The sequence below is a fragment of the Antechinus flavipes genome, chromosome 4, assembly GCF_016432865.1.
Source record: "Antechinus flavipes isolate AdamAnt ecotype Samford, QLD, Australia chromosome 4, AdamAnt_v2, whole genome shotgun sequence".
In the NCBI taxonomy this organism is placed as follows: domain Eukaryota; kingdom Metazoa; phylum Chordata; class Mammalia; order Dasyuromorphia; family Dasyuridae; genus Antechinus; species Antechinus flavipes.
This window is the reverse complement of record NC_067401.1, coordinates 160,835,235-160,848,138: the sequence shown is the minus strand read 5'-3', so window position 1 is coordinate 160,848,138 and position 12,904 is coordinate 160,835,235. Positions and strand designations below refer to the sequence as shown.

Genomic DNA, 12,904 nt, shown 5'->3' with positions numbered 1-12,904 from the left:
AGGAGAACTTTCCACTGATGAAGAAGAAATTAAAGAAATAATAAGGGGTTACTTTGCCCAACTTTATGCCAATAAATTTGATAACCTAAACGAAATGGATGACTACCTCCAAAAATATAGTGATATATAAGATTGTCATAGGAGGAAGTAAATTGCTTAAATAATCCCATTTCAGAAAAAGAAATAGAACAAGCTATTAATCAACACCCTAAAAAAAAAATCCCCGGGACCAGATGGATTTACATGTGAATTCTACCAAACATTCAAAGAACAATTAGCCCCAATGCTTTATAAACTATTTGAAAAAATAGGGAATGAAGGCGTCCTACCAAATTCCTTTTATGACACAGACATGGTACTGATACCTAAATCAGGTAGGTTGAAAACAGAGAAAGAAAATTATAGACCAATTTCCCTAATGAATATTGATGCTAAAATCTTAAATAAGATATTAGCAAAAAGACTACAGAAAATCATTCCCAGGATAATACACCACAATCAAGTAGGATTTATACCAGGAATGCAGGGCTGGTTCAATATTAGGAAAACTATCAGTATAATTGGCCATATTAACAATCAAATTAACAAAAACCATATGATCATCTCAATAGATGCAGAAAAAGCATTTGATAAAATCTAACATCCATTCCTATTAAAAACTCTTGAGAATATAGGAATAAATAAGTAAGGACTTTTCCTTAAAATAATCAGTAACATCTATTTAAAACCATCAGTAAGCATCATATGTAATGGGGACAAACTGCAACCATTCCCAATAAGATCAGGAGTGAAACAAGGTTGCCCACTATTACCGTTACTATTTAATATTGTATTAGAAATGCTAACTTTGACAGTAAGAGTTGAGAAAGAGATTAAAGGAATAAGAATAGGCAATGAGGAAACCAAATTATCACTTTTTGCTAATGATATGATGGTATACTTAGAGAACCCCAGAGACTCTACTAAAAAGTTATTAGAAGCAATCCACACCTTCAGCAAAGTTGCAGGATACAAAATAAACCCACATAAGTCATCAGCATTCTTATATATCACTAACAAAATACAACAGTTAGAGTTACAAAAAAAAATTCCATTTAAAGTAACTATTGATTGTATAAAATATTTAGGAATCTATCTGCCAAGGGAAAATCAGAAACTTTATGAGCAAAACTACAAAACACTTTCCACACAAATTAAGTCTGATCTAACCAACTGGAAAAATATTAAATGCTCTTGGATTGGGCAAGCAAATATAATAAAGATGACAATACTACCTAAATTAATCTATTCATTTAGCGCTATACCAATCAGACTCCCCAAAAACTACTTTGATGAATTAGAAAAAATAACAACAAAGTTCATATGGAAAAACAAAAGGTCAAGAATTTCAAGGGAATTAATGAAAAAAAATCAAATGAAGGTAGCCTAGCTGTACCAGATCTAAAATTAGATTATAAAGCAGCAGTTACTAGAACCATCTGGTATTAGCTAAGAAATAGACTAGTTGATCAGTGGAATAGGTTAGGTTCAAAGGACAAAACAGCCAATGACTTTAATAATCTAGTCTTTGACAAACCCCAAAACCCTAGCTTTTAGGTAAGAATGCACTATTTGACAAAAATTGCTGGGAAAATTGGAAATTAGTATGGCAGAAACTAGGCATTGACCCACCCTTAACACCGTACACCAAGATAAGGTCAAAATGGGTTCATGACCTAGGCATAAAGAATGAGATTATAAATAAATTAGAAGAGCATAGGATAGTTTACCTCTCAGACCTGTGGGAGAGGGAGGAATTTATGACCAAAGAAGAATTAGAGATCACTATTGACCACAAAATAGAAAATTTTGATTATATCAAATTGAAAAGTTTTTGTACAAACAAAACAAATGCAGACAAGATTAGAAGGGAAACAATAAACTGGGAAAACATTTTTACAGTCAAAGGTTCTGATAAAGGCCTCATTTCCAAAATATATAGAGAATTAACTCTCTAAGAAATCAAACCATTCTCCAATTGATAAATGGTCAAAGGATATGAACAGACAATTCTCAGATGAAGAAATTGAAACTATTTATAGACATATGAAAATATGCTCCAAATCATTATTAAGCAGAGAAATGCAAATTAAGACAACTCTGAGATACCACTACACACCTGTCAGATTGGCTAGAGTGACAGGGAAAGATAATGTGGAATGTTGGAGGGGGTGTGGGAAAACAGGGACACCATACATTGTTGGTGGAATTGTGAACACATCCAGCCATTCTGGAGAGCAATTTGGAACTATGCTCAAAAAGTTATCAAACTGTGCATACCCTTTGATCCAGCAGTGTTTCTACTGGGCTTATACCCCAAAGAGATACTAAAGAAGGGAAAGGGACCTGTATGTACCAAAATGTTTGTGGCAGCTCTGTTTGTAGTGGCTAGAAGCTGGAAAATGAATGGGAGAATGGTTGAGTAAATTGTGGCATATGAACGGTATGGAATATTATTGTTCTGTAAAGAATGACCAGCAGAATGAATACAGAGAGGACTGGAGAGATTTACATGAACTGATGCTAAGTGAAATGAGCAGAACCAGGAGATCATTATATACCTCAACAATGATGCTGTTTGAGGATGTATTCTGATGGAAGTGGATCTCTTCGATAAAGAGAGCTAATTCAGATCAAAGATGGACAGAAGCAGCTACACCCAAAGAAAGAACACTGGGAAATGAATGTAAACTGCTTGCATTTTTGTTTTTCTTCCTGGATTATTTATATCTTCTGAATTCAATTCTGCTTGTGCAACAAGAAAACTGTTCAGTTCTGCACACATATATTGTATCTTGGATATACTGTGACCTATTCAACATGTAAAGGACTGCTTGCCATCTGGGGGAGGGAGGGGGTGGAGGAAGGGAGGGGAAAAATCGGAACAGAAGTGAATGCAAGGGATAATGCTGTAAAAATTTACCCTGGCATGAGTTCTATCAATAAAAAGTTATTTAAAAAAACAAAAGATGTTACATCTATCTAACTCCATCATCAAGCCTTATCTGCAGTTGGATAAGTTTGAAGTAAAAAAAAAAAAAAATGAAGTTTCCAGTAAAATAAGCCTTCATGAAGCAAGGGTATCCGTTGTCACCTCTATTATTAAGTAGTGTATCAGACATGCTAGCTCTAATAATAAGAAAGGAAAAAGAAACAGAATTAGAATAGGCAGTGAGGAAAACGAAACTTATTTTTTGTGATGATATAGAACAATATGAAACAGAATACCATATCTGTTGATAGAAATTTCTTATGAGGAAAAAGACAAATGTGTGTGTATATAGAAGAATATCCACAATATATATTTATTAGAACTTATCCAAATGTACATAAATACATAGATACTTAAACACACACAAGTTTAAATATACCATAAATGTCCATTAAAACTAGAAGAACAAGCTACTTAAAACAACAGCTTTTTATTCTGAACTCTGCTTCTTTTTCCTTGATTGGGGATATTCCTCTTTTGTTCAAAATAAATATTTCAAAAGTAAGTTGAATCTTGAAGAGCAGATATAATTATATGTAGTTGAAAAAAATACTGAATTGGATTTCATTTCTTTTCCTAAGTTCTGTATGTTTTTGACTAATAATAGCAAATGTTTATATAGCAAATTAAAATTGGTAGTGCTTTCTTTGTATTATCTTATTTGAACTTTACAATGACCCTTTAAAGTTGGTGCTACAGATATTTTTATACTCTATTTTATATATGAAAAAACTGAGGCTTACAAAGGGGAAATTTTTGCCCATAATCACATAGGCATTGTGTTAAAAGTGAAATTCATACTGATGTACTGGATTCAGAAATCTTTAAAGTCTTTTACATTTTTCAATTCCATGATCTTGTAATCCTTATATAAATATTTTATTATATTTCTAAAATAATAATTCATTTTTGGGGGAGTATTTCTGCTGCTTATATTCTAGAAAACTTTGGTTATATATTATTTTGTCAGTTACATACTTTTCATAGTTATCTCTCCATGTTTATGATATGTAAATTCCAATTATTTGACTGGTAAACTATTAGAATAAATATTAAATATATTGAAAGCTCAAAATCATGCCATCTTTCCTTATATCATACAATATTTCTTCCATGAGTTTTCTTTTGTGGCAAGTGGATACAGGGCCAACCTATGTATCAGGAAGATAATGCATTTTCTACCTCCAACATTTACTAGATCTTCGTCTTTGGGCAAGTCACTTAACCTTTCAGTGTTCCAGGAAACTCTCTCAAGTTTTAAATTACAAATGATCAGTTTTGGTCAGTATCAGCAAAAGTGGTTTCCACACCAAGAAGTGTCCTTGCTGAGGAAATAAAGTCTGGGCTTAAATAACAAAAACAATTCTTCTAAAGATGTCAAATCCTTGATTAGTCATTGCATGCTAGGCCTGCACTAGGGAAGATATGAGTTCAAATTCAGCCTCAGACATATATTAGATGTATGACCCTGGGCATGTTACTTAACTGTTTGCCTCAGTTTCCCTATCTGTAAAATGAGCTGGAGAGGGAAATGGCAAACCACGTTAGTATCTTTGCCAAGAAAATCCCAAATGGGGTCCTGAAGAGTCAGACCTGATTGAAATGACTAAGCAACAATAACAAATGATGTTGTAGTCAACGTACTTTTTTATAAGGTTATAATTGAGTTTAAAGAATTGCCATTACATTTTTATTTGGGATTATCAGATTGTTTTATGTAACTTTTAGGAGAATTTTGTTTGAAACATGTTAACTTATAAATGTCTTTATTATGGTTTTATTTTGAACTTGAAAAAAACCTTATTACTACTTGTTTTTGATCAATTGATCTTTCCATAATGAGTCAGATAACTATATAGTGAGAAGTGAATCACGTTTTACACCCAGTAGAATTTGTCCTCCTAAATTTCTGTTTCCTGCATGTCTAGTTTCTATTTTAGGGGCATTTTCTTAATCTTATAATTTTTAATAACTTTGTGGCATGTTTTCTATCTCCCTGTTTTCTGCTGTTTTCTGCATTGTCTTGTTAGACTACTGTAGAAGTTTCTTCTGGCTGGGGGAAAAATCTATTGGAAGAAAAAATTATTGTGCTGGTCAAGTAGTAATGAAGACTTTTATCTTTGGAATGTAAATTAAAATTCAAGAAAAATGCAGGACATAGAATTTAAATGTATTAGTGTTATGATCATGTGTTTTCCTTTTCTTTTTAGATCTTGAATACCTAATGCATGCAAGGCAACAACTACTAACGACATCAAAGCGCTGGGATTCCACTTCTAAAACTATTATAGATTTTGAGCCCAATGAAACTACTGATTTGGAGAAAAGTCTTCTTATTAGATACCAAATTCCACTCTCTGCTGATCAGCTATTTACACAATCTGTTTTAGACAAATCATTGACAAAAACTAATTATCAGTCAAGGTTACATGACCTGCTTTATATTGAGGAAATAGCACAATATAAAGAAGTTAGCAAGTAAGTTTTCATTTAAAAATATTTTTCACTTACTATTTGTCTCATGATAATAGGATTTATTTGTTAATGTGGTAATTTGAATGACAGATAATGCAATAATTGTTCTGTGTCCAGTAGCTATGTTCTATATTTGTATTAAATGAGATGGACCATGAATTTTGAAATGTAATTATGGGAATAAATATATTTTATGTAGAGTATACTTTTAAAACAGAATGTTATATTAGGCATTGTAACATTTTTTTCGAGTTTGTGATACCCTCTGTGATCTGTGATGTAACATTATCATTAAGGGACACTTATTGAATGTTTAAGGTATTCCATATTTTCAAGAAAAATTTAGAAAAGGAAAAACCAAAAAAAATATTAAGACATTTTGTTCTACCATGTTTGAAGTTTAAGTATATTCTGCTGTTTAAAAAATTCTTAATTCAAAATTAAATACAATGAATAATTATTTAAAAAGTCACATTTAGTTTTAAAATATTCCATAAAGTACTCTGTAGAGTACTCATATTCCCTCTCTATCATGATTGAGTGTGTATTTACAGGTATTATTTATTTGGGAGTTATTCTTTTGATTTTTGATATCTGCACCTTAGATTGAAGGCAAAGAAATATTTAATATAGAAGAGGAATGCAATGTGCATCAAATATAAACATAGCAAACATTAAACTTCATCTCAATTCTACTTCTGTCTTTCAGCACTTTCTGAATTCTTTTGATGTAAAATATTTAAATTAACTTATATTTTCTGATTTAGGTTTAACATTAAAGTGCAATTGCAGATTGTAGCAAGCTTCATGCTCACTGGGGTTTCTGGAGGTGCAAAATATGCTCAGAATGGACAGCTTTTTGGTCGATTTAAGCTCACTGAAACTCTTTCTGAAGATACTTTGGCGGGAAGACTAGTGATGACCAAAGTCAATGCTGTTTATTTATTACCATTCACTAAAGAGAAATTAATACAGACCCAGGGAACCAAAGAGAAGGTTTATGAAGCAGCTATTGAAGAAAAAACGAAAGAATATATCTTCTTGAGGATATCCAGGGAATGCTGTGAAGAGCTTAATCTTCGAGCTGATTGTGAAATGCAGGTATGTTTTGAAAAAGCTGCTTGTTGGTTGTTTATGGTCTTATTCTGAGCACTAGTTCTTCCTTTTATTGTTTTGACTTACTCTGTGTGTATCTACTATAAACAGAGCTCTGATTAACTTTGGAGGTCGGTAGGAACATTAGGTAGGTTGTTAAGCCAGTAAAGTTTATAAAAATTTAATTTTTTTCCATTAAATGTGCATTTAAGAATCATTGATATTTTGATTAAAAACCGTGTTAAAAAAATAATTGAAAGGAAAATGGTTTTAAAAATAGAATAGTGAAGTCTCCATTCTTAATAGTTACAGATATTATCATAGGGCTGGAAAAAAAAAATCTTTATCTGTTGAGATCATTTCTTCTTTCAGGTAAGTGAATACCTTAATGAACTGCAATTATGTAATTATTATAAAAAGAACAATGATTTGCTGATTTGCAATTACTAATACAAATTGATCTATAAATTTAAAGTTTTTAAAAATGAAATTAAAATAGAATTCTGTTTTAATTCTTAAGAGCATTTTTATTACAGTAGGACATTCCACAGGTTCAAAACACTTTAATGGTCATCTATTCTAATCTATATTGGAACAGAAATTTCCTCTATAGCAACCTCTCTTTCTGTTCTGACACTACCTATGCCAAATGTGGTCATTTGTATTCACAAGTATCATAGAAGTTATCCTAACTCATTTGGAAGCTGCGAGTCTTATTGCATTGCTAAATACCAGGCTCTTATTTTCCACCTCACCTGAAACCTTGTTTCCAATTCTGTCTCTGAAGGCCACTTCAGAGGATATACAGAAGCTAAGGCCCCATGTTTTAGGACTTGTGGATTTACATTCATTTTAGGTTGTTTTTGTTCTTTATTCTGATTCCTTACTATGTTGTGGAAGAGATTATAGGTCTCATCCTATACCAGTGAAGTGCAGCTTCCATTTGGCTTTAAGGCTTTGAGTACAATTTTGGCTGTGGACTATGATATCCCAGCATCAGAATAGTATAGTATGAAGAATAGAAGGTTGAACATTAATTGGTATATATTTGGTCATTGACACATGAACTATTTAAAAATATAAAATGGCCTTTGCCTTCCAATATGAATGGTGTCAAGGTAGTGGAAAAGGGGCACAGGGTGTGAAAGCTCATGCAATTCTTAGACTATCTTTAAATGTTATTTTAACCATATTCTTAGTAATTTTCATTCAATGGCTTAATACTTTTTGGAGAGATGAGTCACGTCCACATGGACATTCTTTCTATATGTGAAACCAAAAGTCAAAGTAGTTTAAACTAAATGAAAATATGGTTTATAGGTTCTCCTTGTGGAGGTGAATAAAGGAATTGGTGGAGTTAGTTTCATTATATACCCAAAGTTAACAAGAAACATCAATTCATGGGAAATTTGGTCATCTCACCTTGCAGTGCTCATGATGAACGTAAGCAAACAGACTACAGTGAAGATAATTGCACCTTATATACCAACATCTGTTTAGAGGATGAAGAAATAGTGAAAGTCTATGAAGAGCTTGACAAGATCCTCAAAGTGTACCTTGATACTTGGTGACTTCAATGTGAAGGTGGGAAAAGGGGAGGATGGCAAAAATCATGTTGGAAAATATGGTTTAAGATCAAGAAATTTAAAAGGCCAAACACTGATAGACCACTCAGATATCTCTTTCCTGAGTATCATTAACCCTTTCTTCTAAAAGAATTAGAAGGCACTGGATATGGTGAGCACCTAAAAATGTCACAAAAAATGAAATTGTGTTTTGACAGGAAACAACTTGGTATCAATGTGGGAACTATTTTGAAATAGCTCAAAATCAGTTGTCTTTGTACAGTTAGAACTCATTAGAGCAAAGGTCAAAGTAAATGTCAAATTAGAAGAAAGCATAAAGATGAAAAGATGGTATTTCATGTGATTTAGAAAGTTTTATTGCTATCCAAAAGTTTTTTGTTTTATTGATGCTATTTGTTTTTAATCTCCCTTTCATTTCCAAATATATCCCTGTTCTACTACCCAGTGACCCTTTCTGCCTAGCTAGATGGACACATTAATTGTATCTAATTGCATAGGCAAATTCTCTATAATCCTTCCACTATTCAACTTAAAGGAAGGAGAATTAATGTCTTTTGTTTTTTATGCCATTGTCATTTCCCTGATATACTATTCCCCCATTGAAATTTTCCCTTGTATCAAAAACAATTATGTAAAAGAAGCCAACAAAATCAATCTCACATTTTTTCTCACCTTTGATCAGTTACATTTTTATTTATTCTATTTATTGAATGCAATTTACATTACTATAGTCATTGTGTATATTGTTCTTGTTGAAAAGGATTGTTTTCTGGATTCTGCTTACTTTGTTCTGATCTATACATTTTCTTGCATTTCTCTGAATTTTTCATATTCAGCATTTCTTATGCCATAATAGTATTCTATTACACACCACAATTTGTTCAGCCACTTACCCAATCAATGGACTCATATTTTCCAGTTTTTTGTAACCACAAAAAGCACTTCCTATAATTTACAGCAGTATCATTTCAGTCTTCTTAAATAATCTCTGGACTTAGGAGAAAAGAAATGGACAAAAATAAAAACGTTAACTGTTACCATTTCTTAGAGATGTTTAAATGATTCAAAATCATCTTCACAACAGGGAAACCAAAAGAACACATTAATTGTCTGAGCTAGCAATCTTGCCAAGTAGAGAAATGTGGTACCCAAGGGCAATACAGATTTGTATGCAAGTTCATTTTCAAAAGATTACAGACAAGGATGATGAAAGAATTTAAGCACTGTTGTCTTGGCAATTGAAAGATAAGCTAGATCATCCTGAAAGTATTATAGGTGAAATTTGGAGGAGGACAACAAATAGATGCAAAATGAACACTTCTGCCAACATTTCTACTCTGATCAGTAATGTTAAGTTGTTTGTCTGGATTTAGCCTGCATGATAAAGTGACAGTGGTACTTAACATAAATTTAATAAGAATGGCTGAATTTGACCAAACACAAATAGAAGAAATCTGTGCTGGAGTATATAGAATTTTTAAGACACTGAAGAAAACAGAAAAGATTACAATGTACAACACTGTTAACACAGATTGGTAGATAGGAATATATTAACAACTATTGATGCCTATCTTTTCATTTTTACAAAATCTTCATGAAAATAATAAGACTGCAGGCATTTAGAAGGTATTCTTTATGAATACATTAGAAGATAACAGGCACATTTTGCAAGTGATTTTTCGTAGCAGACAACATTTTCACAGTCAAGCAACTAACTGATCGAGAGGTGGAGATAATATAAGATTCTAGTGTGTCAATTGTTTGTTCATTATACTCCCCACAAAAAACAAAATCAAAACAACAACAGAAAAGCTTAATTTGGTTGAACGATGGCAGCCTTAAAGGCTGTTCTAAAATAAGATTGTTCCCTTTATATATTTAAATCATATAAGATCTTAATTCAAGTATAATTATGGAGGCACCTTTGTTCAACAGTTTATTGAGAATGAACATTAAGGCAAAAACAAGGAGAGAGTCACACGTGTTCAGTAATGTGATTGAGGATGTCATACCTAAAGTCCACCTAGAAAAAAGTTTTCCTACTGATAATGAAGTTCTCCAAATGATGTTTGCAGCTGACATGTTAATTATGTGGGACAAATAAGTCCTCTTCATGAGATTCATATTCACTTAAAAGATATTGGCGTGGGGCAGCTAGGTGGCGCAGTGGATAGAGCACCAGCCCCAAAGTCAGGAGGACCTGAGTTCAAATTTGGTCTCAGACACCTAGCACTTCCTAGCTGTGTGACCCTGGGCAAGTCACTTAACCCCAATTGCCTCAGCCCCCCCCCAAAAAAGATATTGTTGTAACTTGACTTAAAAATATATGTATAGCTATATAGATGTTAATATCTATACATCTCTTAGATAATAGAATGGGGTTTAATAGACATTCAGTAAGTTTAAGATGATCAAACCATAAGGTGTTAGCATCATTTATCTCCACTCCAACACTCATCATGTTTAAGGTTTGCAATGTACTTTTCAGACATTCTCATTTAAATCTTACAATAATCCCATGAGGTAGATGCTATAGGTATCATTATCCCAATTTTTAAAATGAGGAAACTAAGGCTCAGAGATATAACTAGTAAATGCTATGGTGGAATTTTTATTCTTAATTCTAGATCCAGTACTTTGTCCATTATGATTTGCAGCATTATGATATTAGTAGTAATAATATCTGAAATTTTTTTCCAATAATTTGGTATCCTATCCTCTTTCAAATATCTTGAAAATTGGTTACCCAATAATCTCAATAGTATTATCTCCAGCATAGAAGTCCTGTCCATATACTTGGCCTAGTGCAACTTTTGTTTTGGTCTTTATTTTCTATAGTGCCATTTCCACTTTGTCATGCAGTACATCATTGACCATGGTGTTAGAGTTCAAATGTTGGTTAACAATGATGAAGAGAATATTTTATTATATTTTGTGTGGACAGTGATGAAGAGAATTTGTTAAGGTAATCTTGACAAATATCCTCCCTCCCCCCCTTTTTTTGCCTTTATTGTTCTTGTTCAGTTTCAGCTTTAATGCTTATGATTATCTTCCATATTGGTATTTTGCCAAGCTTTCTGTTAACTTGTTTTTTTCACCTAATTCCTCTCCCTTTATTTTAACTGATATTACTTATAATACCTCACTATTTTTATCTTTTTAGGATTTTACAAATGAATTTGAGATTTAAACAAGTATTGTTTTTGCTTGGCAAGGAAGTCAAATGTTTGTTGGCCAAGGTGGTTCCTATTTTCTTTTGGTCTTCCCTTTTATAGAAATTAATTTTGTGTTAATTGAAATTCCTTCCGAAACACTTCTGATCTGCATCATTCTTTTATTTTGTCCATTTCCCATTTTTAGACATCAAAAAGTTGTTAAATAGGTTAGATTGTAGTTGTTTTAATTTTATTCCATCTCATTTTTATTCTTTCTTCTAATTTAATATTGATTTTGTTCTTTGCTCTAACAAATTGATGGTCAGACTGCAGACAAGTAGTAGATCAAAAAAATGCCTTTCAATTCATAACCAGTTGTTTTCCATCTCTCAAAACAGAACGAGTTTTATTTTTGTGATGTGACTGAGTGCCACCCATGGGCCAATGACTCCTTATTCTCTTCATGAAGAAAGTATCTGTTATATATAGGGATGAGGCTTCTGTGTAGTCTTTAATATGAGGATTGGCTTTTCTTGTTGCATATTCCTGAACCATATTTTCCAATTTATTTTTCTTCATCTACCCTTATCTATGCCTGCCTTTGCATTGATACTGTAATACATATATGTATATATGCATTATATATAGTAATTTAATATGGAGGGTCTTACTTAATTTTCTATCTTCTCATCCTCTTCAAAAGATGTTAGTTCATAAAGTGTATTTTCATAGCAATCAGTTAGTAAACAAGAATTTATTAAATACCTCCTGTGCATCAGGCACTGTACTAAACAACATTGGAATATAAAAAAAAAACACTAAAAACTCCCTGCTCTCAGAGCTCATGGTCTCTTAATGGGGAAGATAGAATGTGATTGACTATGTACAAATAAAATATAGATAGGACAAATTAGAGATATTAAACAGAAAGGAGGAACTAATATTAAGGAGGCTTACACAAGACATCTTATAGAAGGTGGGATTTCCATTGACACTAGAAGAAATCCAGGAGATGGAGGTTTGAAGGGAGAGAATTCCAGGCATAGGAATACTTGCAGTAAAATGTATCAAGTCAGGAGTATTTTATGTGAATAATAGCAAGGAGGCTTGTCTCGATGAATCTTAGGAGTATGTGAGGGAAAGTTAGATATAAGAAGACTGGAGACGTAGAAAGCAACCCAGGTCATAAAAGACTTTAAATGTCAAAAAGAATTTCCTAATTGGCTCTGGAAGTAATGGAGAGTCACTAGGGCTTATTGAATAGAAAGATTACATAGTTAGATCTGTTGTTTAGAAAAATACTGATAGCAAGTAAGGATGAGCTAGAATGAGAACAGACTTGAGCCAGGGAGATCAACCAGAAAGGTACTGGTTCGAGACAACAAAGATCTGGAGTTAGGGGTGGCAGGACAAGAGAAGAGAAGGGTCACATTTAAGTCTGTTCTTTAGGTGATTAGTTGTGAGAGTTATATGTGTGAGAGAGAGAAGTCGAGGATGACATCTTGGTGGTTAGCCTGGCTGACTGGGATGATGGTGATTCCTTTGGCAATAATAGGGGTATG

At 32.6% G+C, this 12,904-nt stretch overlaps 1 protein-coding gene across 1 annotated transcript in view; it reads left to right on the top strand.

Annotated features, from left to right (window-relative positions):
• Positions 1–12,904, top strand: part of HELZ (helicase with zinc finger) — a 284,703-nt gene that overhangs the window by 115,069 nt on the left and 156,730 nt on the right. Inside the window, exons 14-15 of the mRNA XM_051995260.1 lie at positions 5,242–5,509; positions 6,274–6,607. Of these exons, the coding sequence (XP_051851220.1) occupies positions 5,242–5,509; positions 6,274–6,607 (602 nt within the window). The remainder of the gene's footprint in view (positions 1–5,241; positions 5,510–6,273; positions 6,608–12,904) is intronic.